General features: G+C 46.0%; 1 protein-coding gene across 2 annotated transcripts in view; it reads right to left on the bottom strand.

Annotated features, from left to right (window-relative positions):
- The window catches only part of CDH13 (cadherin 13), a 1398954-nt gene that overhangs the window by 462118 nt on the left and 909102 nt on the right, over positions 1-27734 (bottom strand). For both annotated transcript variants that reach the window (XM_032325075.1, XM_032325076.1), the window contains one exon: positions 1777-1929. In XM_032325075.1, coding sequence (XP_032180966.1) covers positions 1777-1929 — 153 coding nt within the window. The remainder of the gene's footprint in view (positions 1-1776; positions 1930-27734) is intronic.

Raw genomic sequence — 27734 nt, 5'->3', positions numbered from 1 at the left:
AATTCCCCTAACATCTCGGAGGGAGAGCTGCCTTCCGTAGGTTCTCAGCCAAGTATATATGTGGGGGAAAAAAATGAATGGATTAAGTAATCAAAATGCTATGAAACTATAACATAAACTCGAGATCACCCATGGAAAGCTTGTGCTTGACCTGGGCAGGCTGGGCTGCACCCTTGTTCCTGTGGTAAGATCGCAGAGCGCTCGCCATGTCTCTGGCATCATTCTAAAGGCTTGGCACGTATTAACTCCTTCCATCCACCAAAATCCTGTAAGATCAGTATTATTATCCTTTCCATTTTACAGATGAGAAAGTTGAGACCGACCCCTTGCCCAAGTTCCCATAGCTGATCTGTGACATTGTAAGGGACTATTCAGCCAGAGCAACCCCACCCCAATTGAACTGCCATTTTGTTGTAAAACTGAAATTGACCCTGCCCCCCAGCCTAGGGGAAGGTACTTAAAAAATTAAGTCCCAGAAACCAGCCCTAGGTAAAAAAAAGCCCAAATACAAGGGTGGGTCAGGGGCAGGTATTCAATCAGTGGGGGCGCATACTGTCTCCTAGCTACCAAGGAGTATGGGCCCCGTCCTTTGGGAACCTTTTGGGCACCAATTCTGACCAAGGTGATGGGCTGGTTCAAATGTCTACTAGGGTAAATTGTAATTCAATTGGTCGCCTAGCATCACTGTGGAGGTTACTGTGTGTGTTACAATCTCATTGGCCACCTGTGTGTGGCCAGGCCCAACCACTCGGCCTTTGCTCTATAAAAGCTAGTCTGTGAAACAGAGAGGGGTCTTCTTCTCTGTAAGGGGCAGCCCCGACTGGTCTGTTTGATGGTTGGTTTGATTCTTGATGCTTGGCGCGAAATAAAGCTTTGCTGGACTTTCGCTTTGTATCAGTCTCACTCCTTTAATCAGACCCATTATTCGGAGACCCAATATTGGGGACCCAACAACATCATCCAAAAGTAGCAAATATGGCCATGTGCAAAATTATGTTTTTAATTGCTGTGACCCTATATGGCTTCATATTAAGGAAAAAATATGAGAAGCTCCAAGCTGCAGACCAGGCTCTATTTTACTCACTGATGAACAACTCTAAGTTGGTCAAAGCTAGCAGTTTTAGTTTTGACAGTCTTTGGAGGCGCTAATGCTATTATTCTGTTTCCTGGGTGAGAATTGTAAGATCAGAGACGGTAAATGCATTGCCCTAGATCACACAGCTCAGTAACTTGAACTTCTCCCATGTAACTGGACCTTCTTCGAAAGTACTTGAAATGGTTGTACAGAACTTCCTTGCAAAATTATGCCATAATCGAACCACTACCCCATTGCCGAATATTTAGCAAAACTGGTTCCATTTTAAGGATCCTGTCTAGCTATAACAGCATCGCACAAAAATCTAAATTCCTCCCTATCTCCTTAAGATCGATTTCTAAAAGTACAACCATCCCATTTACCTGGTATTCATAATTGCGCGAGTTTTTTGAAAGCCAAAGCTGCCCTCACCGTTCTGACCTCCTCTGAGATCTCCCAAGCATCCCCCTTCTTGGGCTACAGTGCCCCAAGTCTCACAGAGGCTTGCAGGCTCTGTTGATGAGAAAGGGGCCCCCCGTTACCCTGTTGGGGCTCAATGCCACTCGGCTCCCAGAGAGACACACTCGAGCCGCACAGCGCCGGGTCTGCGGAAGCACGTTAATAACGAGCTCAGTGGGAAGACAAAAGTCTTGGAAGAGCACCACGTCCACAGCGAGGGTGGGCACTTGAGGAACACTTACTTGGTAAGTAGCGATCGCTTCTCTGTCCAAGGTCCGTGTCACGGAGACGCTACCCGTGTTCTCATTGATTCTGAAAATTCCTTTAGGCTCTTGATCCACTCCCTTTCCAGTGAGCCGGAACCTGGACCCTTCCGGCCTGTCACTATCGACTACCTGGTCAGAGAAACAGAGCGACACTTAAGACTCTGGCTGGAAAACACAGAGAAAGCACATTTTCACAATTCTGTGACCAGTCCCCTAACCACAGGTGCCAACACAGAGGGCCGGATGAAATTAACTAAAACAGCATCACCGAAAATAGCATCATTGCTTAACCCCTTTCATCCTGACATGCAAATCTTTGCAGCTTACAGCTGGGGAAGCTTACCAGCATGGGGAAAGGGGGACAGACAGGTAGGGATCGATCTAGGAGGAAAATCACTCCAGGACATTCAAGACTGGACATTTTTCTTGTTACTCTTAGAAAGATTTTTTTTTTTAATTTTTTTTTCCTGTAAGCAAGACCAAATAGACAATGGGGAAAAAACAAAAAACAAACAAACAAAAAAAAAACAAGTGGGCAATCTTGTAGTGGGAGGGCACTGAGCCAAGTTCTAACTATTTACAAGACTCAGTCATCAACAATGCCAGCTGGACCACTGCTTCTGGGTAGAAGGCATGATGTTCAGGAAGCATCGAACACAAATTTACACAGTAAAAAAAAAAAAAAAGAAGAAGACAAATCCTCACAACCACGCTGTTGGTATGGGGACACTATCATTTGTACTTAATGGATGAGGCCATTGAGACACGGTGCCAGGAGGCCAGGGTCACAGCAACTGAGGACATGAAGACCCGAGCCAGAACCCACCCTCTGTTTCTATAGGGATATTGCTATGCAACGTGGACACTTCTCCATTTAAGATCATTCCCTACGGGTTGTCAGGCTTGATCTGACAATCTGAAGAGAATTCAGATGATAAGACAGAGGAAGATAGTTCCAGGCAGGGGGGACAGCACATGCACAGGCAGCAGGCGGGCGAGAGAGCGCCCACACAACTCCAGAAACTGGGAGTCAGATAGCATGGTTTGAGTGAGGGGGAAGGGTAATGAGGAGCCAGACTATGGTGGTTTTTTTTTCCCCCCAAACTATGCTTTTTTTTTTTTTTTTTTTAAATAGTGTTTGACGATTCCTAGCTAAAGAGAGAACCAGTATTTGTACACATTGGTTCGAGAGTTTGCCCAAGGATTCGTGTATACATAATGTCCCTTTATCCTCAATATCTGTGAACGTGAATTCGATGATCACAGTTTTTTCCCCAATGTTAATAATTGAAAGGTCATGACCACAGTAGATATTCAGGAAGGGACCTAAGTGAAAACTGATGCTGATCCAGCTGTAACCAATTTGCAAATGACCAGGGATCTATTGGAAAGAGCACTGTCACCCGTGCCTGGAGGGTGTCTGGGGGACAGCACAGGAAATGGGCCACCTTCTGGTGGAATCAGCCTCCTTCGGAGACCATTGCTGGGGTCGCCATGCCTGCAATTCCAGCCTCTGCCACGCGGTGGCAGTGGTGCATAAGGCAGCGTGACCCCCTGCCCAGGTTCCTTTGCTGTGACCAGTTGCGTCAGAGCCCAACACAGATCCATAGAGCAATGGTGTTTCTCTCTCTCTCTTTTTTTTTCTCTCTCCTGATTTAAAATTTTACTTAAATACATTGAGAGTTTTGATTAAACACCAATTATCTCTGTTTGCATTTTTAAGATTAACATAAAATATCATCTAAAGTAAGACTAAAAATAAAGCATGTGGTATCCTTTGATGAAAAGAGTTTTTAATCACTGCTTGACTTGATTTAATCCAACTGGCATTCTCCCCATGACCCACTCCCTCCTGCTTGGGAGCTCCACGAGGTCATCAGCCTCAGCATATTGGGATCACCCCGGGATCCCAGCGCCTGGCTTAGGGCCTGGTATACAGCAGGAACCAGTCCCAATATCTGTTTACTATAAAACACCACTGTTCAGACAAACAGAGGCCTTAGTGCTAGCTGGGCCGGCGGTCAGCTCTGGGACCTGCAATATGGTTCTTTGCCTTCGTGGCTCTCCAATGCCTCATCTATAAAATGAGGATACCACCACTTATGTCCCAGAGTTGTTGAGTTTTAATGAGCTAGTGTGTGCAAAGCGCACTTCTTGGCACACAGAAGGGATCAATGAATTGTAGCTAACGATTGCCATCCTGAGAGTAATAATCACGAGAAAAATCATACCAGCACACCTTCTTGGTCATGGGGTAATACTGAGACTTCGAGGCATAAAAAAGCATCTTAACCATAATACTAAAAATGAATCCTTTCTAAGAGAACAAATTTCCTTTTAAAACACGAGACCCACCGACATCTCTGGTTTGAGAAGAGAAGTGCTCTGGAAACAGGTTTACTGTGGGAAGGGGCCACTGACCCAAGTCTGCCTTCTTTGTCGCCTCCCTGATTACCGTCCCTTCCTCCCCACTCTTACCGCTTCAGCCCAACTATGGTTCAAACCTCTTCTTCTTGCTGCCCAGAGCACACATAAAGTAGGCAGGTTCTCTCCAAAGGCCATATTAAGTCAGGAGACAGTGTGATGGGAAACGAACATGGCAAATCTACATGAGCTGTGGGGTTCCCACAAGTGGACTTCACACCCCTTCTGTGGACCAGACACCGCGCACCGGTGAAGACCTGCCAGGGGAAAGTCTTCCATGCTTGGATCTCGGGTCAGGACCCTTCCCGGCTCAAAAAGGGCTGAGAGTAGGGCACCCCAGACTTTCCGGAAGGCACGCAGTGGGAGCCGGTCCCGCAGGCTCTGCTGGGACACACACAGCCGCCCTCCCATTTCTCCGTGTGCCCCTGGAGCACTGAATGCTGCGCCCAGAAACCCCCCCGGAGCCACTGTTCCTCCCCGCACCAAGGCTTCATGCTGCGTGACTCCTCTCTCTCGATATTTCCATTTGTAAAGGCTGGCCTCTGGACAGATCTACTGACTGCCTGCTGCTCCTCAGAACCGTGTCCACTTTGAAGGAGCGCCCACAGCCACACCAAGCATGGCACTCCCAGGCTAATGAGCACGAAGGGGCCACCAGCCCAGGGACATGTCTCAAGATGTGGTCCCCTGGACCAGCATGGGCGTCGCCCTGTTAGGAATGCAAATTCTCCCCCCCCCCACCCAGGGCTCCTGTATCAGGAACCCTGGGGATGGGGCCTGGCCATATGGGCTTTAACAAGCCCCCTACTAATTCTGATCACACCCCCGTTTGGGGACCGCTGATTTAGGCAGCTTTCGGTGCCTTCCACACTCCTTATAACTGGCACTGGCTTCCACTGCTACTGTCGGGAGCTTTCTGCGGACAAGAGGCGGGGTCTGTTGGCTACTCCTCTGGAGACCTATTTTAAACTATGACACTATGGGGAGCTCTTTTAAAGACCTGTTTTCTGGAGTATCAGTAAAGCAGAGCTGCTACTTCCCCAAGACTGACATCCCCAACACATTCAAACACTCCAAGGTTTGGAGAAACCTCCGAGGGGAAACACGGGTTGCGGGCTGTGTTCCCTGGAAAAGCCAGGGGTCCTAGCTGGTTTTAGATGTGGCAATCGCCCTCCATGTCTCCGGCTTCTGGCTCCCTAGGTGGGGCTTCAGAGGGACCCCAGCCCACCCCAGCCTCACTGATCTGGGGAGACGGCAGGTGTGCAATGGCCACAAACCCGAGGAGGCCCTCAGCCACGCATCAGAGCTCCCCTGTGCGGGCTTTATTTCTGGACAGCTTTATCTACACTGCGGTGGACTCTGAAAACTACCCTGTGCTACTCCATGCTTCTGGCCCTGGGGGTGGGGTGGGTCCTTGTGTTGTTTTTGGTTAATGTGATGGGACTTAAGAGATCCAGGCAGCCTTCTGGTCCGAGCAAATCCTGCGGTGAGTCTCTGCTCTCCACGCAGCTGTTAATGCCCATTATCCCAAGTGCGGCTTCACAATTAGCGGCTCTTTCCTATTGGTCTTTGTTAATTCAGCACTTCTTTTCACAGTGGGAATTTTTTTTCCCTCCTTACTTACTTATCCTCTGAGTTTGAATGGAAAAAAACAAAACAAAACATAACAAACGATGAAAATGCACTGGGCCTGGATGCCAACAGCCTGGCCATGCATGTGAGGAAGCCCACGGGCATCTTGCTTCTACCTGGGTCAAGGGACTTCCCGGGTGGCCATGGGGTGGCCAGCACGCCCACTAACTGGGTGGCCTGGCACAGCTGAAACCTGGGTCCTCTGCACCCACGGAGGGGCAAGAAACACTGAGGCAGTGATTCCTTGATCAGAATTGCAAAGGACGGTCCTGCTGCATATTTCTTACAGACTAGCAGGCCCCCCCTCCTCTGAATCCCTTAAGTCCTGTTCCTGCCTCTGTCTCTGGTTGGGTGTAGTTTTAAGGTATTCTGCCATGAATTCATACTCATTCATAGAATATACAGCAGTTTTGAATGTTTTTACATGAGTAGGATCCTCCTATTTAAGTTATCCTAAAAATTTTTTTTTATATTCAATGTGGCTGGGATACAATTAAAAAAGTTTACATGCATGACTTATTTCACTCAGCATAATCTCTTCCAGTCCCGTCCATGTTGCTACAAAAGTTGGGTATTCATCCTTTCTGAAGTGGCGGGGGGGTGGGTGGGAGGTTGGGGTACCAGGTGGTGGGTATTATAGAGGGCACGGATTGCATGGAGCACTGGGTGTGGTGAAAAAATAATGAATACTGTTTTTCTGAAAATAAAGAAATTGATAGCTGTAAAAAAAAAAAAAGTTTACATGCAAACTTTTGGGAGGGTTCAGAGTTTTCCTTCATTGTACTGATAGCAGTGTTCTCCCCCATGGAAAATGTATTCCATATACAAATAAGACAAGTCACCAAGGTTTGCACACCATGTCTAATGAAGAGCTTCCGCCCCGACCTCCTGCATCTATGCTTGAACTCAGATCTCTACTAGAGACTCCCGCCTGTTCCTAAGGATCTAGAACGGTACGCAGGGCGGTGACACTTGCAAACCGAGTAGGTAAATCAATGTGACAGTCACCTCCTCACCGGCCTGCAAGTGTCTGATTTCTTTTCTTCTTATCTCCTGCTCTAACTGCAACCAGAACACCCATTCTAAAATAGAACCACGTATCTCGCCGTGACAGTTCCCAGACTAGGACACCATGGCTCCCTGTCGTTCCCAGGGTCAAGTCTCAGGGGCCTCCTGGATGGGTCTGCACTTGATTCTACAATGCTAACTTTGGTGACAACCAACCATAGGCCTTTTGAATTTTGCTGACTTTCTTTGCACCTAGGGCAGCTGGACTCCCGCCCCCCCATCTTCCCGGACTCAGCACCATGGGTCACCCACTTACTGAAGCTCCTCTTGACCTTCCCCGCCCTGCTCCCTGAGGACCCGGCCTCATCCTGGGAGCCTAGCCCTGCTCACCAGCGAGGTCTCTTACAGCAAAGACAGTACATGGCCTCTTTGTTGGTGGTGGTGACTATCACCTGGGCTATTTGTTTCTTTTTCTCAAAATTTCCTGGGTCTGGAACACAGACAATACTTGATGAAAGCTTTGAGTAAAGAAGGAAAACTTTATCTGCATGTGTTTATACGATCCCAAAGTGCTCATAAGCCCAAACCCACATATTAAAAATAAGGTCTGTTGTCCTAACCTTTTTTAAGAAAATGTGGTCACTTTACCTGGGCAACATTAAACCTTTTCATTTCTCTTTTTACAAATCACTTGATCTTAGCCAAAAGGCCGAGAGTTAACTTCCTAGGCAAGGCTAATGCCTAGGAGTCATGAGGGGACTTAGAGTCCTCCCTGTCCTAATAATCTGCAAATGTCCCCTTGTGTGGAAACCTTGTCTGAGTAGACATTGTGCTTGCTGGCAAAGCATTTCCAAGACCAGTGCACTGGGGCTCCTTCCCTGTCATAGCCAACTAAAGTGATGCTTCTAATTCTTCTCTATTTAGAAAATCAGGAGACATTTATTTTCAAAAGATAGAATACTATATGTACACACACACTCACACACACACACACACAATATGATCAAAAGGCTGAACAATTAAAAAATAATTCACTCCCTCCCCCCACCCCCCAAATCACCAAAGAGAAAAAGTCATGTGTGAACAGTACAGATCTTTGGAGGATGGAGGTTGGGGTATTTTTTCCTTCACCCTTAGAATATTTTTGGTAATCCCTTTTTTAAACACATGAGAGGAATTACTGTAGCTTCATGTACACACTGATTTTGAAGATGTTGCCCGTTCCATGCTAAATAGGAAAAAAAACCCCACTTACTGCCTTCTATAGTTATTAGAAGGCACTTGTTTTATCATTAGATTGGTTCCCTAAGGTGATCTGTAAGCACTAATTAATTCCCAGCTGTGGTTTAGTCCTTGACATGCCTTTGAACTTGGCTCATCAGCGGTCTGGGCAGCTGTTAGATCCATGCCCTTCCCTCCCCCTGGTGCTGCTCAACTACCTTCAGCCACTAGGTTACAAATTAATGAGGAGAACTAGGGAAAACCCAAGGCCAAGAGCCCCAATCCCCTGGTGCAGAAACACTGACCCAACGCCCGGGCAACCTATGGAAGGTAGATGATAGCCACAGACCCTCCATATACTCTCGGGGTTCTCATTCTAGTTGGGGCTGGCTGTGCTCACCACCTTTGAAGGGTGCCTGTTGCGTCATGGGGGTCACTAAGGTTAAGGGCAGGGTGGTGCCCTTGAGAAGGAACACAAGATGAGTGGACGACTGAATCCACTGTCCTTACGCGTCACCTATTAGTCCCATCATCACACCGACTTTGTCCATCTTCTTTTATAACAAAGACATTTAAGATCATGTCTAAGTTCAGCTTGTGCTGAGTTCCGGAGTGTTCAGGGTCAACTGGTGGGCAACTTTCTGGCATTACTTTCTGACAGTTTATACTTTTGAGGGTATTTTTTTCTAGGCTGTAGAATTCTTTTATGAGACTATTTCTTAATTTATGAGCATTGACAATAGTTTAATTATTTCCAACTTATACAATAATGTGAGTTATGAAATTTCTACTTTAGAGGTTTTAAAAAAATTATCAGTGGCTACATACGCTATCATCTTTGCTAAACGGTCCACGGACACATGGAAAGAGTGAGTTTTCTATAGCACTATTCATGGTAGCCGAGATGTGTCAGCAACACAAGCGTCCAACGGTGGATGAGTGGATAAAGCAAGGCGGCATAGCCATAACATGGAGTATTACTCAGTCTTAAAAAGGAAGGGAATTCTGACACATGCTACAATACGGAAGAAACTCGACATTATACTGAGTGAAATAAACCAGTTGCAAAAAGGCAAAACATTGTGTGCCTCTGCATGTCTAAATCTGTAATTGGCACAATGCTGTTCTCGCTGCAAGAACTCAGTGTACGTTTGTTAGTAATAGACACCAAACTCACACCGCCATTCTCTTAGCCTCAGGGTTCCCTTCTCTCCTGTGACTTTTGGAAAGACGTTTCCTTCCTCTAACACCCACTGTCCCTCTACCTCCTCTTCTTCCATTTAAAGCATTTATTGACCCTTTATGAGCCCTAGAGTCCTTGCCATCCTCAGGGGCTCATGCTCGTAGGCAGTCCCTGAAGTCTAGATTATACAACATCACACATGGGCTGGAAGATGCTAGAGCAGATCAGTGAAAGAGGGTCATTTTTGGAACATTCAGTCATTGTGCCTTTCTTGTCTGGACCCAAAGTCCATTCGCTGCCCATTAGTATCACACTTTTGCACCCTCTATTGTCCAAGGGTATAAGCAAAACATTTTCCTTGACCTTGATTCTTGTTATGCTACTGAAAATTAAGATGGCCCCTGAAATCCCCGGTAAAAACTCTAGATCTTCTATACCTGCAGTCTATTCTATTTATGGGTGACTTACAAGCCTCAATCGCTGAGGCTGTGTTCTTCTGGCTCCCCTCCTTCCGGGCACATAGTAAGACTGTATTTCCCCAGACATTTGACGTTGATTGTGGCATTACGACTTGCTTTGACCAATGAAGTACGAGTGAAAGTGACATGTGTCACTTCAGCTAATTCTGAGCAAAAGTTTCAGACCTATGGTGTGCTTATCCGTGTTCTTTTTGCTTTCTGCATGTGACCAGCAATTGTCCAGATACTGGTGACTTCATCCACCTAGATCCCAAGGAAAGAATGGTGGTGACGAGGGGCACAGCCTCCACTTGACCCTCAAAGGACCCAGAGCTTAACTAAACCTCTGGTACTTTGATCAACTGAAATTGGGGATTGTTTGTCACTACAGCAAAACCTAACCTATCCCAACTAGATAGGTAAGGAAGATAGGTAGGATGTGTCTGCATCCCAGCTCAGAGCTCATGAGCCATGTGGACTTTTGTAAGCAAAATGGCCTCTCTGAACCTCATGCCCATCCTCTGCAAAATGGGGGCAATAATGCCCATCCTAAAAGGAATATGGTGAGTAAATGATCTGAGAGACATGCAATACTTAAATACCTAGAATGTTCAATGATGCAGCTGTTCTTTCTATAGCTACTAAATGATGATAATGGTGGTGAGGAGGAGGAGGAAGAGGACAATGACGGAACTACTTTATATGGAACACGAACTCTTTGCCACGCTCTATTCTAAACATTAGTTCTATTTATTCCTTACAACAGCTCTATGGAATAGGTACTGACATTAATCTTCACTTTATAGAGAAGTAAACTGAGTCCCATGCACCTTGGCAAAGTCAAGCTAGGAAACAACTTTGGATTTGAATCCAAGTATCCAGAGCCCATGGTTTTAAGCCTGACTCCATATGGCTAACTAAGCAATGTGTGCTGGGTTGAGTGGAAACAGCCCAGAAGTAGAATCAACAAAGGTTCAGAGCCTGGCGCTGCTGACAATGCTCCAGTCTGGCCTCCTGGTGACATGCCCACCCCGTGAAGGCTGAGAGCAGAGATGTTCATCTCAGGCCTTATGCCAGTGGCAGAGCCAAGATTAGGGACTTTCAAGTCGCCATTCCCAGATTTATATGTATCCAGTGGGTCAACCCTGTTCCCCATACATCAAGTTCCTGGCAGGAATATCTTTACCTTCTCACATCCTCTTAGCTTTGTCATAGTAATGGTGTAATTTGGAGGTTTCTGCATGCATTCTGCCATCTAAGAGGATAATAAATTAATCATGCCCTTGGGCACTGTTGAAATATACACACTTAATCTCTTACCAACTTTCCTTCCTCACCATTGCTCTGTTCCTCTCCCTTCCATCACTTCAGATTTTTACAGTTCCCAAAGAAATATTAAACCAAATATTTATACACTCATCTGAACCACAGTTCAGAGAAAGCAATGGAACAAAATCAGCATTATGAACCTGGAGCTATTCCCGTTTGGAAGTAATAAACACGAACAATTGAACAATTTCTCCCTGGAAATGCATGTTGGCTGCCTTTTTACTGAGAGTTTCAACACTTATTCTTATTATTCTTATAATTCAGGACAAATTTTAGTGTTAACTCTGATGCTTGGAAACACAAGCAGTGTCAAACATAAATAAAATTTCAATCATTCTCAGTCGAAATCCTGATACTCTATTCTGCCTTGTGTGTACCTTGGTTAGAAGGACTTCAAAGTTCCTCATTCCCTGAAGCAGCTACTCTCTCTCTCGAAATCGGGTCATGCGAGATGAAAATCTTTCAAGGGCCCTCATGCCATCACTTTCAGAGAAAACTCAGGCTCCTTCGGTCATGCATTCAAGGCTCTTTACAAGCCCTCCCTGCCTCTGTGTTCAACCTCATCTGTTGCCGGGTTCACTCATCCTCCCATTCTGTTTGGCTGCCGTCTCCCCCACACTGCCTTGCTTGGGTCTACCCTGTTTCAGCCCTTGGGTTCTCTGACCCAGAGGCTCCTATCCAAAACCAGAGCCTGGCCAATCAGATCATCTCTTTGGGAAGCCTCGTATTGGGACAGGGAGAGACTGAGTCAGCTAGCTAAGTAAGGGCTACAGGCTCTGAAAGTCTTATCAGTGTAAAAGCCAAATGTACCATTTTGGGGAGACCCTGTTGGGCCGTAAGTGTGGACCTTGACGAAGAAAATAGTCTACCTGGAAAACAGAAAGAGAGTGCAATGAATGCTTGTGTGTATACGAAGCTGGTTAGGTTCAAGCCCTAGATGATGAATTATCCTCTCCAGTATTACTTAATCTTATGCCTCATACTTGGTCTTTTAAATTATACTTCCTACCAAAATATCACAGTCCCCTTTCCCAATGGTGTCTAGTAAATGGCTTTAATTCACCAGAGTATTACCAAGTATCTCTCTGTATAGCTCATTCCTTCACTGTCCCTGAATTCTCTAATTACATTCATCTATTCAGTGAGGACTTCTAGGACTATCTTATTAAAAAAAAATAGTGGCTTCCCTTCCAACATCATTCTCTATGTTCATTACCCTGTCTTGTTTATCTTCCCAGAGCCCATCATCACCCGACGAACTTGCCTGTTTATAATCTCTATTTACCATTAAAATATAGGCTCCATGTTATCAGGGACTTTTCTTTTGTTCATGGCTGTGAACAGTGCAGGGTGCATAGGAGACACTTAACTATTTTTTAATAAATAAAGAGGCTATATAAATAGAAACTGAAATGAGAGACCACGTTGTCAGAAAGGAAAGGAAATAAATGCACAAATCAATGAGCTTCCATAGCTATCTTGATTTCAAAATGGCTTATCAATTTCTGATAAGGACTATCTTTGCATCTTGGGCTTGAGTTATGAGATACTCTGGTATGCTCCCAAGAGAGTCATTTTGAGTGGCCTGCCCTAAATTAAATGATCCCAGTGAAAGGCACATTTTTTTCAGAGTAGAGCAGTATGCTCCCTGAAGATTAATAGGGAGCTGGATGCATGGGGATCAACTTGGGTAAACATCTTTCTAAAACTATGGTTCTTCTCAGGGAAGACCAACAAGGGAGGATCATACAAATTATGAGTAAATAAAGACTTTGGTGATGGGTTTCAAAAGATGCACAACAAATGGAAGGCTCTTGGTGGGGGGTGTGTATGGGTTTCGTTCCTCTCAAGATATGCCAACCAACCCTTTAAAACAGCCATGGGTAAACAAAATTGCCCAATAGCGGCCTTGTAGTAGGTGATTACTCCATAACAGGTCATGTTGTATGGTGAGTTATGTGAGGTAGGGACCCTGGAGGAAAGCATGTATTTGAGGGAGAAGCAAGGTAGTCTGTTCTTTCTTTTTTCTTTTTTTTTTTTTTTTAAAGATATATTCATTCATTTGAGAGAGAGAGTGTGTGTGTGCAAGTGGGGGGAGGGGCAGAGGGAGAGAGAGGGGGAGAATCCTAAGCGGGTTCCATGCCCAGTGTGGAGCCTAATGTTGGGCCCCATCCCAGGACCTTGAGACCATGACCTGAGCCAAAATCAGGAGTCAGACGCTTAACAAACTGAGCCCTCCAGACCTCCAGTGTGGTCTGTTTTATGTAAGATTAACACAGTGAGATCCCAAAAGTGATTAGAAACATAGAAAGGGGGGCAGGAGGCATAGTTCTGGGCATCACCTAAAGACCTGCTGAAGAGGAAATCGGCTTAGTCTTGCTGTTTCAGGAAGGTCAATGAAGACAAGTTGCTGAACAGACAGATTTCAACTTAAGAGGAACATTCTGAGGTTGGAGAGCAGTAGCTGATGGCATCGGCTTTTTTGTGCTGGAGGAGCCCGTCACTGTGGTGTCCAAGCTCGCACCCCCCGCTGGTACAGGTGCTGTGCAGGTGACCAGTATCAGATCGACTCTGAGGCTGTTTCTCACTCCTCGCTGTGAGAGTCCCTTGAGTCTGAAGCTTGAGGCAGCCCCGAACAGGTGTGGATCAGCGCTGCATGAGGCCAGTGAGGACTGAGGCACCGCCCAGGGATCTCTGTTCAGACCCAGCTCAGCCACTCGACCCACTGGAGGGCAAGGGTTCTCCTCCGTCCCCCAGACTCCATATCTCTGGGAGCCGAGCAATATCCACCAGTCTTGCTTCGGCAGTGTAGTGGTTTAGAAAATGTTTTCGGGTCAGCTTATATTGTCCTTGGGTTTGACCTTGAGGGAACCTTTCACCCCTGTGAACATCAGTTTCTTCTTCAGTTCAGTGGGGTTGAGAGCTCTGAGCTCCTGAGGTCCTGGTGAGCTCTGGGTACTGTGGTTGGCACACAGGTGGCACTCCACAAATACTAACAATTACATCTGAGCATATCCAAACACAGCAACATGTCAATATCAGGAAGAGTAATTTTATAATTAGGAGGATTTTTTAAAGCCCTCAAGCTGCATCCTAGATAATAACAGCTTTCACTGAGGTCTTATAAACGTCAGGCACCAAGCTAAAGCTTCACGCATCTTTTGCCAGGTAGTTAGTGTTATTTCTATTGCTCGACTGCAGAGGTAGGGAAAGTGAGTCAGGAGAGTGAAGTCATGTGTCCAACTGGGTTACACAGCTAGTTCTGGGGGCAGAGCCAGACACGGAGACCTCAGAGACCAGCTGAGTCGATCCAAAGCTGCACATGCTGGTACGATGCCAACTCCTGGCTGCACAATTCTTCACCGGTAGACCAGATGCCTCCTCAAGGAGCAGTGCTGGGGGTTTCAAGGCTTTTGCTGAACGAGGAAGGGGTGAGCTGGGTCTTCTTCCCAGGGCTTCTGGGAAGTGTGCTCAGACCCCAAGCTCACACTATTACAGGGCCCACGGCCTCAGCCCATATGTGCGGACACACATGCTCTGCAGTGGGAAATGAATGCATGCACAGTCCTGGAGCTTTCTGACTCGAAGCCAAACAAATTTACACAGGCTCATTTGTCAGCTGCCTCACCCCCCTCCCTCCCAGTCTAGCTCATCCCGCCTCCCAAGTTCCTTAGTTGTTATAAGCTTATCACAGAAGTAAATCAAAATGTTCTCAAGAGGAGAAGAAAAGATAAAAGCAAAAAATGCAACATCCCCAAGAGAGGAATATTTTTTATAGTTCCACAACTCTAGCAATTCTGTCTTTAAAAAAAATCCATTATTTAATTTTAGTACCATGGAGGTGCTAGGGATGAATAATGGCTCCTCTTCTACCTTCTAGTATTTCTAAAATATTAATACTGGTTGGATACCTCTCTCCTAAGGGGAAGTAGGACTTGAATCTTTTATAGGCTCCTGAGCCCTGTTCCCATCCTATGAATTTATTTGATTACTACCAATCATATGCTCTGGGTTCTTCAAATTACGTGTGCACCAAAGGATGGGGGCTACCCGGTGAGGTGGAGAGGGTGAAATAGGTGGCTAAATAATCGCTTTCTCATTATTTTCTTTGTCTATATCTCTGCCCTTTTATTATCCATCAGGCTGTACCTTCTGTCTCTACACTGGACTTGGGCTGTGAATCACAAATGGAAGCCACAACAAGGCATCCTACTTACCAGCCTCGGGGGCAGACGTCCCTCACGGCTAACAATGGTTCGTGCATCATTAGCGGCGATCTGTTAATGTTGAGTTTTGAGCACTGAGTTCCCAACCGATCTATTCTCACAGGTCATAATGCTGTGTGTCTGTGTGTGTAGTGTGTGTACATATGCACGCTCTCCCTTTACACTTGGGTGGCAGGAGAAGAAGGAAGATGGAGATGGTTTCAGAATAAGCTGGAAATAGGACTGTAAGTTGTTGCAGTTGGTGATGAAGGGTTTTTTTTTTTTTTTTCCAAATAAAAAATCAGGGGTACTTTTATCCCCTCTACAAAACTGACACATGTACACTAGGTAAAATCCGGAAAACAAACTGAAGTAGATGCTAGAGGAACAATGTGCTCCATGTCCCAGCAGGGTGCTGGATGTTGTAACTATTTTAAGATATCGATGACTTCCCTCCAGTCTTTAAAAAAAAAAAAAAAAGATTATTTATTTATTTATTTTTAGAATGATAGAGAGAGAGGGCAAGTAGGGGAAGGGGCAGAGAGCGAGAGAAAGAATCTCCAGCAGACGCCCCACTGGGCATGGAACCTGATGTAGGATCATGACCTGAGCTGAAATCAAGAGTTGGACACTTAAGCAACCAGGCCACCCATGTTCCCCTTTCCTCGTCTTTTAAATGCATACCATTGCCTAAATACGTTTCTAATTTTTTTTATCTTGAGATAATCGTAGAGTCACATGCAGTTACAAGAAATTCCTTTTACCCAGTTTCCCCCAGTGCCACCATTTTGTATAACTGTAGTACAATATGATAGTTGGGATACTGACATTGCTGCAATCCATGGATTCTGTTCAGATTTCCCCAGTTTTACTTGTACGCATTTGTGTGTGTGCATGTATCTCGTTTTATGCAATGTTGTCACACGTATAGGCTGAATTTACCACCACCATCGAGCTACTAAACAGTTCCGTCATCACAATGACCCCTGTTATCATTTTATAACCATTCCCTCCTCTCTCCAATATACCACCCTTCCCCCACATCGCTAGATCCTGGCAACCAATCACATGTTCTCCATTCCCATAATTCTCTCATTGAGAAAATGCCACATAAATGAAATCATACAGTATGTAGCCTTCAGGATTGGCTTCTTTTCCACTCAGCATAATTTCCTGGAGATTCTTCCAAGTTGTGTCTCAAGAATTCATTCATTTTGTTGCTGAGTGGAATTCCATGGTATGGATGTTCCATTGAAGGCCATCTGGGTTGTTTCTCGTATTTTGGCAATTACAGATAAAGCTGCTATGGATATGTAAGTACAGGTTTTTGGGTTGACATAGCTTTCATTTCTCTGGGATACAAGTTCAGAAGTGCAGTTATTGTGTCTTGGGGCAACTGCACCCTTAGTTTTACAAGAAATTGCCAGACTGGTTTCCAGCATGGTTGTAGCATTCAGCATCCCCACCAAGTAGTCTCTGAGAGATGCGGTTTCCCATGTCCTCATCAGCATTGACTGTAGTGACTCTGCTTATTTTTTTTTTTTAACCATCTTAACAGATACGCACTGATAGCTTTGTGGTTTTAATTTGTATTTCCCTCATGGGTGTTGAGGTTAAACATCTTTTTATGTGCTCACTTGCCATCCATAGGTCCTCTTTGGTGGAATGTCTGTTCATGTCTTTTGCCCATTTTCTAGTAAGGTTGGCTGGGGATTTTTGCTGCTGAATTTTGACAGTTTTTCCTGTTCTGCACATATAAATCCTTTGTCAGATACACAGTTTGTCAGTGTCTCTTCCCAATTTGTAGCTTTTTTCATTTTTTTTTAAGATTTTATTTATTTATTTGACAGAGAGAAACATCATGAATAGGCAGAGAGGCAGGCAGAGAGAGAAGGGGAAGCAGGCTCCTTGCTGAGCAGAGATTCCCAATACAGGGCTCCATCCCAGAGGCTTGACCCACTGAGCCACCGAGGCACCCCTTTTTCATCCTTTTAATAATATTTTTCCTTGATAAAAGTTTAAGTTTTGATAAGGTTCACCTAATCAAATTTTCCTTTTAGGAATCTCACCTTTTCTGTTGAGTCTAAGAACTCTTTGCCTGGCCTTGAATCCCTGAGCTTTCTCCCATTTGTTCCTAAATGCTTCATGGTTCCACAGTTTACATTTACATCGACAATGCATTTTGAGCTAACCTTTGTATAAGGTATAAGGTTCAAGTTCAGGTTCACTTTTGATTACAGACGTGCAAGTGCTCCTGCACTATCCATGGGAGGACCTAACCCTCCTCCATGAAATTGCTTTTGTCTCTCTCTCTTGAGAATCAGTTGAGCATATTAGTGTGGAGCTATTTCCAGGTTTTTTATTCTCTCCCACTGATCTACCCATCTTCCTCTGCTGCACCACACTGTCTTGACTTCTGCAGCTATCTGGTCTTCACATCAGGCAGAGTGATTCGCCCCACCCTGCCTTAATAATCCTTCTTCTTCAAGACTGTTAAGCTATCCTGGGGCCTGTGTCTTTCCACATAAATTTTACAATAAGCTTGTCTATGCCTACAGAAAACCTTGCAGGGATTTTGATAAGAGTTGCCTTAAAACATCAATCCATCAATCCATCTATCTGTCTACACATATTCACATATATCATGAGCCTTTTCCTTATTATCACTAGCTCCCTATTAATGGCCACCCAATATTTTATAGTAGATATGCCATCATTTATCACCTCAATGATAGTGGATGCTTGACTCTTCTAAGTAAGGAATACTGTGAACAAAGCTAGCAACTACATCTTTCTCCAAAAACAGACTATGCATTTGGATTATTTCCTTTGGATAGACTCCCAAAGGTGGGATTGCTCCAACAAAGAGAAAGAATGCTCATACAGTTATTTCTACTTGGATATTCCTTCACATGTTTTCACCCATATGTGGAAAGTATTACCATTAGCTTTAAAATTCCATTTTGTTAGGGGTTTGAACATCAAAGTGGGAGAGAGAGATGGTCATGAATGAAGAAAAAGCAGATTGTGGGACAGCGAGTAACACAGCAATCACGCCTCCTGAAATCACCATGACTGCAATCCCCGATTGGCGGACTCTAGCCCGAATCCCCCCAGAGTGTTGCCGCCCACCTGCTCTCTGCTACTCCTTCCGACTCTCTGGTGAAGGCAGGTAAGTAAGTTCAATTCCTACTTCATCTACTCCAGGATAGCTATTTGCTGCTAAAACATTCTTTTTGTTTTAATTCTCTTTTCATCCTAAAGAAAAAGGATTTAGTAATTCATCTTATTTTCACCCAAGAAAGGGAGACAGACAAACTGGCCAGCTCAATCCATCTCTTTGTTGTTTGGCCATGAAAACGTCCGTTATAGGAGACGGTCCTGAATGGGAGGTGAGCAATGCGTGCCCGTTGGAGTGATCAATGACAGTTTGGGAGGGCTGACAGGGTTCCTTTTATGCTTCCATCCTTCATAATTGGGTGTTCTCCTTTTTCTCTAGTGGAAGTGGAGGATCCATGCAGAGACAGGAAAACAATGTGGTTTTCATTTCTATGCAGTCATTTTGCTCTTAAAACTATTCTGGATCTTCACTACTAAGAGCAAGTGTGGTCATCCTCGAATTTTGAGTCCTAAAAGCCAAGGCTCTTCTGAGAACTCAGGATAGAGGTGACCTCTGTGGCCATGTTGGGGTGCACTTGAATATGGCAAGGGCTACAGCCAGGAGAAAGGAAAGCCCAGGGCCTCCTGGGCTTTGCCAACATCATGTTATTTAGAAACAAAACAAAACAAAACAAAACAAAAAACTGATCTAACTGATCTTCACACTGTCAGATGTCGGGATCAGGTATCCTGGAGGACTGTAAGGTGGAGAATCATAAAAACTATAAATGCTGAGATGCAGAAAAAATAGTCCTTGTGTGAAGGACCGTGTTTTCTTTCTTTCTTTTTCTTCTTCTTCTCTCTCTCTCTCTCTCTCTCTCTCTCTCTCTCTCTTTTTAAGAGCAGGGAGAGGCAGAGGGGGAGGGAGAGAGAGAATCTTAAGCAGGCTCCGTACCTAAAGCAGAGCCCAAATCAAGACTCGATCGCATGGTCCCAAGATCATGACCTGAGCCAAAGTCAAGAGTCTGATGCTTAATCAACTGAGCCACCCAGGCATCCCCGAATGACAGCATGTCTAATGGAAATATATGATTCTTTCAGATTCTCCCTCCCCATCTTATGGGAGCAAAGGTCAAATCAGAGAGAGATTGATATTAGTTAAGTGTCTGCTTTGGGACAGACAACTTGCTAGAGGCTTCTCTTGTATTATTGTAGTAGTTCCTTACTCTAAAGAGGCATCGCTAGCCCCATCTCATAGAGGAGGAAGTTGAACACTACACAGCTGGACTGAATTTTCCAAGAAGTGTCAAGCAAAGCAAGGCTGGTCTGATGCCAGGTCGACTTCTGCTTCTACCGCCCTTCAGTGAGGATGGGGAGCAAGAGAGAAAAGGAGCCAGTGATTTAAGTGAGAAGCAGACACAGCAATGAAGCAATCAAGTGCCAAAGATAGGCACCCTGAAGCTCTCTGTTCGCTTGTTTTTTCATTTTTTGTTACTGTCAGGTGAAGCGCTGTTTCTGCATGACACTCTTCCACAAATAAATGGAGTGTGGGGATTGCGGGGAAAGGTCTCTGGGAGACCCTGCGTGCTGCCACTGGGAACGCAGTCTCATACCCTCTGTCCCTCAGAGAACCCGGGGTCGGCTCCAAAAAAGGTAGAGCTCTCCCACCCCGCCATGCGGAGTAAGAGAATACCGACAATCCTTGTCCTGTGCCCGTGTGCGGGGTTCAGAGAGCACAGCTAGCAAGGTAGAGCTGGGGGCGGCGGTTCAAGTTCTCACTCAGCCTCGTAATGGCATGTGTCAGAGATTACGAGTGTCTCCAACCCTCGGCTCCTCCCACTGTAAAATGGGGATCATATCCCCTAGGACGGTTGTTTAAATATTAAAATAGACATAAGGTAGGCAAAGAGACGGCATGTGGGATGCGTCAGAATCATCTGTTAGCAAGGTAGCCACTACCGAGAACACCCTGACAGCTTTCCTTCGAGCATAACTTCCACATTTCCCTGGACGCTGGCAACAGTCCAGGTCACAGCGGCTCCTGTCCAGGCAGAAACACTCAGCTCCCCAAGAGAGTCAGACAGCTAGATATGTGCCTCCTGACACCATACTCTGCTTATATCCCCCACGGAAGCCTCCATCTTGGCCAACTATCCCACTAAAAAATACACAGTTTCAGTGTTCTTTTAAACAATAATTTCTGTGCTTTGGGGGTTAAAGGCACGTGCACCATTTAAATCCTGCAATTGCACTCCTGGGTATTTACCCCAAAGATACAGATGTCGTGAAAAGAAGGGCCATCTGTACCCCAATGTTTATAGCAGCAATGGCCACGGTCGCCAAACTGCGGAAAGAACCAAGACGCCCTTCAACGGACAAATGGATAAGGAAGATGTGGTCCATATACACTATGGAGTATTATGCCTCCATCAGAAAGGATGAATACCCAACTTTTGTAGCAACATGGACGGGACTGGAAGAGGTTATGCTGAGTGAAATAAGTCAAGCAGAGAGAGTCAATTATCATATGGTTTCACTTATTTGTGCAGCATAACAAATAGCATGGAGGACAAGGGGAGTTAGAGAGGAGAAGGGAGTTGGGGGAAATTGGAAGGGGAGGTGAATCATGGAGACTATGGACTCTGAAAAACAATCTGAGGGCTTTGAAGGGGTGGGGGGTGGGAGGTCGGGGTACCAGGTGGTGGGTATTATAGAGAGCACGGATTGCATGGAGCACTGGGTGTGGTGCAAAAATAATGAATACTGTTATGCTGAAAATAAATAAATTTAATTAAAAATAAAACAACCCTGCAGGGAGCATCAGACCTCCCCTCGGACACACCGTTTCTCTGTATCTCACGCAGTTCTCAGCCGAACCACCCTTACTGGGCCCTTGTCGGGGCAACACTGCCCTGGCGTACGCATGTTGGGTCAACTAGAGACCCAAGTCCTCTGGACTTTCCAAGACTCCGCCACGGGGCCGGCTCAGGCGCCGCACCACGCACACCCGCGCAGCCCCCGCATTTCCAGCTCGCGGGCAAAGACCGCGCCACGGAGCAGCCGAATGTGAGTCCGGGCAACGAGCCGCGGGAACTCGGCTCCTTCCGCCGCCCCCGTTCGCATTCCTTCTTCGGACACGGCTCTGGGGAAATTACTTTTCTCAGAGCGCGATGTTCTTTTTTTTATGGGGAGAGAGTTAGAATCCCGCAAAGCGCCGGAAGGAAGGTCTCATCTTGTGATAATAGCCAGCACAGTCCAAAAAGCACCGGGATCATTCCGAGCAATTCTTCCAACGGCCCCAGCTCCCAACAGCTCCGGGAGGGAGACCCCGTGTTCCCCTTCTCCCCCCCGTTCTGCACAGACACGAACCCCCAGCGCCAGCCCGACATGTACTGCACACCGGGCAGTTACCTGCGAGCACACACGGGCGAAGGACGAACGCCGCGGAAGCCCAGGACGCCACGCTCCTACCCGCAGCTTCGGTTCCAAGGGTTTGGAGCCGGGGGAAGCGTTCCCACCTGAGCGCGGCGCCAGGTGCGGTCAGTAACTCAACAACCGAGAAGCCAGGGCGGATGGGGGTGGGGCTTGGGGCTTGGGGCTTGGGGCTTCCGGTGTCTTCCCCAGCCCTTTTGACCTTCATCTTAATCCATATGCTTTTCTCTCTTTCTCTTTTTTAAAGATTTCAGAGGGAGAGAGAGCAAGCATGAGCACACATGTCAGTGGGGGAGGGGAGAGAGAGAGACACAGAGAGAGAAGCAGGCCCCCTGCTGAGCATAGAGCCCACCATGGGGCTCAATCTCATGACCCTAAGATCACGACCTGAGCTGAAATCAAGAGCGGAGGTTAGCTGAGAGTGCCACCCAGGAGCCCCGCCTTTCCATGTCTTTTTATCGTCAGATAAACTCTATGAAGCAGGTGGCTTTATCATCCCCATTTTACAGAATGGGGACCTGAGTCACAGAGCATTTAAGAATTTTGACCAAGTTCCCCTAAGACTGCTCCTGCATCAGCCTAGAGGAAACGCGAGCACCTCTGATTTATTACAAGATGATGCCCCAGGGGCGCTGAACACTGAGAATGTCATATCTCATGCGACCCTCCCCAAATCCTTGCGGGTGGATTCTTACTCTCTCCATATTACAGGCAAAATACTGAGGCTTGGGCAGGTTAGCAAACCTTCCCCGAGGATCACTTAAGCTTTCCTGCCCTTTGAACCTTTGCTCTGAATCACTACATTAAGCAATCAGATCGATAATTTGCAAGGAGATTAACCAAATAAGAACATTCCCACCCCAAACCCGCCCTTTAGGTGACCAAAATGAGCAGACTGAGAAATGGTCAGGGCAGCTGTTTGGGCCAACTTAGTAATTATGTAGTAACAAAGGGGATTCAATCAATTGCTTAGCAATTAGCCATTATGAGAAGATGGGGGAAAAAATCCAATTGACTGGTAGAGCAGGAAGCATTTTAAATGTCACCACAGTAAGAGAAATATTTGCAGATTTGTCTTCATAATGGTTAACTAATTGCTATCTTCAAATTTTATTGCCTTGGAAATATAATTCATGAGACAGAGTAGTAACACTTGGGGCTCTTTCTCCTTTGTCTTAGTTAGCAGCAAAGGGAGGCATGCAAATCGATCAATCCCTATAATCTAAGAAGACCCCCTCCTAAGGAACAGCCTCCTTAAGGCACGGTCAATGTTTTAGTCATCGCTTTATCATCTCTATGTACCCGGTACAATGTGGGGACCTATAGTAGGTGCTCAAGACCTGGTGGATGAATTGAATTAAAGTTGAACAGAAGTTCTGGGGTCTGTACCCCCAATACCGAGTTTCCCTCAAGTGCAGTTCTAGAGCTGTAACACAGTTCTAACTGTAGGGAAGGTTGGTGGTTGTAGATTACCTCAAGGGGCTCCCCAGCCCCTTCCCGTATCAGCTCTCGAACCTGCCTCACGACAGTTGGCTAATACCATGTCACTGTGCCATGACATCGTCCACCCCCACCCACAAAGGGAAGTGCTTCTGGCCCAACTGAACCTGTTTCTCTGGTCTTAGATGTCCTCATTAATGGGCATTTGCCCAATGTTGAATCAAACGTTATTCTCTCCAGTCTTTTCTCGAGAACTCATGGGGTTTGGGGAGGCTTTTTGCCTTTGGTGATGATGCTAGGAGGCTATTTGTGCTGTTGGGAGAAAGACTCTCTAGAGACGAGAGGATAAGGCTACCATATAAAGGGAGAGCAGAAAGAACAATTCTTTGAATATGGGACCCAGTTGGTCTAAAGCCATATGCACCCTTAAATTTCCTGGGTATGGGGGTCAGCAACTACCCTTTTGCCCCTTTTGCTTCAGCTCTCTGGGTGAGTTTCTGTCACACACGACCTCCCAGTCCTGAGGAACAGAATCCCTTCCCAGCCCACTATACTTCTGCTCCAGGCTGTTAGTTCTGGAGCAGCCAAAAAAAGGAAGAGCCCGAGGTTGAAAACAGAATTTGGAGAAGTGTCTGTTCTTGGCTTCTGTCCATTTTTTGAAGTGATTATCTGTTTTTTAGTGTGTTGAGTTTGAGGAGCTCTTTATAAATCTTGGATATCCAGCCCTTTGTCTGTACTGTCATTTACGAATATCTTCTCCCATTCCGTGGGTTGCCTCTTTGTTTTTTTGACTGTTTCCTTTGCTGTGAAGAAGCGTTTGATCTTGATGAAGTCCCCAAAATTCATATTTGCTTTTGTTTCCTTTGCCTTTGGAGATGTGTCTTGAAAGAACTTGTTGTGACCAATGTGGAACAGGTTACTGCCTAAGTTCTCCTCTAGGGTTTTGATAGATTACTGCCTCACATTGAGGTCTTTAATCCATTTTGAGTTTATCTTTGTGTATGGTGGGAATGCATGTTGGTGCAGCCACTTTGGAAAACAGTTGTGGAGATTCCTTAAGAAATTAAAAATGCGCTACCCTATGACCCTGCAGTTTGCACGACTGGGTATTTACCCCAAAGATACAGATGTAGTGAAAAGAAGGGCCGTCCGTACCCCAATGTTCATAGCAGCAATGGCCACGGTCGCCAAACTGTGGAAAGAACCAAGATGCCCTTCAATGGACGAATGGATAAGGAAGATGTGGTCCATATACACTATAGAGTATTATGCCTCCATCAGAAAGGATGAATACCCAACTTTTGTAGCAACATGGACGAGACTGGAAGAGACTATGCTGAGTGAAATAAGTCAAGCAGAGAGAGTCAATTATCATATGGTTTCACTTACTTGTGGAGCAAAAGGAATAACATGGAAGACACTGGGGGTTGGAAAGGAAAAGTGCATTGGGAGAAATTGGAGGGGGAGATGAACCATGAGAGACTGTGGACTCTGAGAAACAAACTGAGGGTTTTGGAGGGAAGGAGGGTGGGAGGTTGGGTGAGCCTGGTGGTGGGTACTCAGGAGGGCGCCTATTGCATGGAGCACTGGGTGTGCTGCATAAACAATGAATCTTGGAACACTGGAAAAATAAAATAAATAAAAAAAGAAAATAGAATTTGAAAGTAGACTATAGAGGAGGGTTCAAACTTTGAGAATAAGATTTGGGTAACTCCCAGGGAAGCTGGGTGCAAAGCAGTCCTGCTCAGGAGAGATTCTGCAGGAGAGGCTAGAGGTACGGGCTAGCAGCTGGACATCTGGGGACCAGAAGGACACAGGAGGCCAGAAACCATGGAGTCCAAAAGTCAGAATGGACCCCCAGATTAGGTTGGGACACGTATACACACACACACACACACACACACACACACACACACACACAACACAAGTTTTCATGTTATCTGTCATGAAACAACAACAAAAATGACTTAATTTTGTTGAAACAGAGAATTATGTTCCTTCCTAAAGATTCTATCAAACAAAGCTAATGAGAATGGAAAATGCACCCTCCTGTATTACTGATGCAAGGTGGGTAAATGTCGGCGAGCTTTGATGAGATCCCATCCCTAGAGCAGAAGTTAAAAATACAGCTTCACCAATGGCCTTGTCCAAACTTCCTGGCACTCAAGGTGTTGGTCAGTGGTGTACAAACCCATTCTGACAAACAAGGGAAAGAAAAGACAGTAGCTCGTCAGGCAGTCGAAGAAGGCCCTGTAAACTATAATAATTGCGTATAAAATTTTATGGTTGGTCATTAATCTTAACCACCTCAATTTCTAAAAAGAAAGATTCACACTCTTTTTAAATAGACAAAATTGGAGTTTATGGGAAATTTAATAATATTCATGCTGATGCAATAAGAAATTCCCTAAGTCTTAAATTTGTTGCAGACTTTGGAGAGGAGGCAGCCTGTCGTAGCTGTCAGAGGACAGAGCCTGACAACGGGCCTGCCAGCAGGTCCCAGAATCTCTCTGAGCTACAGTTTCCTTATCTAGGAGATGGCGGTGGTTTCTTCTTCTTTGCAAAACCACAAGGATAGAAAAGAAGGCAGTGAAGTTCGCAGAGGGATGTGCCCTGGCACACGGGCAGTGGCCCTCCGTGAAAGAGCTATAAGCATCCCTCCAGAACATTTTCCAAGCATCAAGATTCTGACCATGATCACCCCTCTCCCCTTCCCCCAGTGCAGCTCTGAGCCGAGCCCCTATCACTTGCAGAAGCTGAATGTCTGCTGTGCTCCCTGACCTATGCCTTCCCTCTCCCCGCAAGGTGGTCTAGTCTCTGTCCACCAGCCAGGGATTCTGGAAAGACACAATGAATATGAAAACCCTCCCAGGTGTGGTTTTTTCTCTCAGCTAGAATAAAAGTCCAAGTCCTTCTGGTGACCTACAAGGCCTTCCATGATGAGGTCACACCTCTTCGCCTGTCTGCCTGTCTCACATCCCCTTGCCTCGCTCTGTTCCAGTCCCCATACCAGCTGACCTGCTGTTTGCAGAACATTCCACACTCCCACCCTAGGATTTTCCTCCCCTTTGTCCCTTTATCTAGGACGCTTACCCCTGAGATAGATATGAGTTTGCACTTCCGCCATGAGGTGTTACCCCTGAAAAGGCTTTTAAGCTGCAACCTGTACCCCATCTCTAGTCTTTGCTTCCCTACAACCCCCGTCAAGGCCTAGCTTAGCCACTGGCACACCATATATATTAGTAACTTTTATTGTTGACCTCCCTTGGTAGAAAGTAGACTCTAAGAGGACAGGATTGGTCTGTTCCGCTCACTGCTGCATCCATAAAACCTACAGCGATTCATCACATAGCCAGAGCTCAGGGTATGTTTGCTAACAAGAGATGTCTGCTACCGAACTCCCCCAGCCACGGGAGCTCCTGGCTGCAAACCACTTCTCCTGGGCTGCAGAAACCATTCCACTGGCCCTATCAGTGATTTGCTCTGCCAACACAAACTATAGGCCCTGAGGCCTCGGGCCGCGCTGTCTGTGATCAGGATGGGAGGAGGAGAAGGTGCCGGAATCAGAGCATCGAGGTCTGCCCCGAACCACAGCATGCTCTCTGAGAAAGGGGTAGAGGGACCAACCGAATCTGGCATTGGGAAAAAAATTCAACAAGAAGCATAGAAATGTCGGGTTCATGAAGGGGCTATGGTAATGTGAATGTCCTTCTTTCTTCAAATGATTCTTGTAAGGATCCAATAGATACCTGCTTATGAAATTGTAGGGTACAGTTCTGCTTAAAATCTCCATCTCCCCTTTTATCTTTCTTGTCCTTCACTGGGGCTGGCATCCCTTATGCTCTGGCCCCGTGCTCTCCACTAAACCTCATGCCCCTGGGGTTCCATCCTTTCAAGTCAAATGTCAATTTTCCTAGGTTACCATGAGCCCGTCTGATACAGCTTGAGCAGTGAGAAATTTCATTTCTGGTAACTCTTAATCCAGTGGTTCCCAACCCGGACTGTACACTGTGATCTTCAGAAGAGTTGTACAAGACAATGAATATATAAGCCACAGCTCAGAGAATCTGGTGTACTATCACTGGAGTGGGGCTCGGGCGCTAGGATTTTTCTAGAATCTGAATGATTCTAAGTTGCTGTCACATTCAGAAGCACTGTTGTTGTCCCTTCCAGGAAAGGCAATTAGATGTAAGTGGGGCCTGTTGGAGACAAGTCACAATATAGAACTTTTTCTAAAGCTGAAGACTTGACGGCATTATGGGGGCAGCTTATTAGCCTTCCCGCTTCGTTCAAAACATCCTTAAGATGTGCTTGTCCAGCTACTAATATGTTGAGGCAGCTGTGAAGGCAAATGTTGGGCTACCCGTGGACACACTGGTGTTGGTGGAGCCCATCTCAGTGCCCACGGAGCCATGTGAGCCTCCAAAGAGTCTGAGCCCACAGTGGTCACCCAGAGGAACAGTGAGCAGAGTCAGGCTCTTGCTGGTGCTCAGGAAACACCTG

Source organism: Mustela erminea, chromosome 19 (genome assembly GCF_009829155.1).
Source record: "Mustela erminea isolate mMusErm1 chromosome 19, mMusErm1.Pri, whole genome shotgun sequence".
Lineage (NCBI taxonomy): Eukaryota > Metazoa > Chordata > Mammalia > Carnivora > Mustelidae > Mustela > Mustela erminea.
The sequence above is the reverse complement of the archived record's forward strand: the minus strand, read 5'-3'. Positions and strand labels throughout refer to the sequence as shown.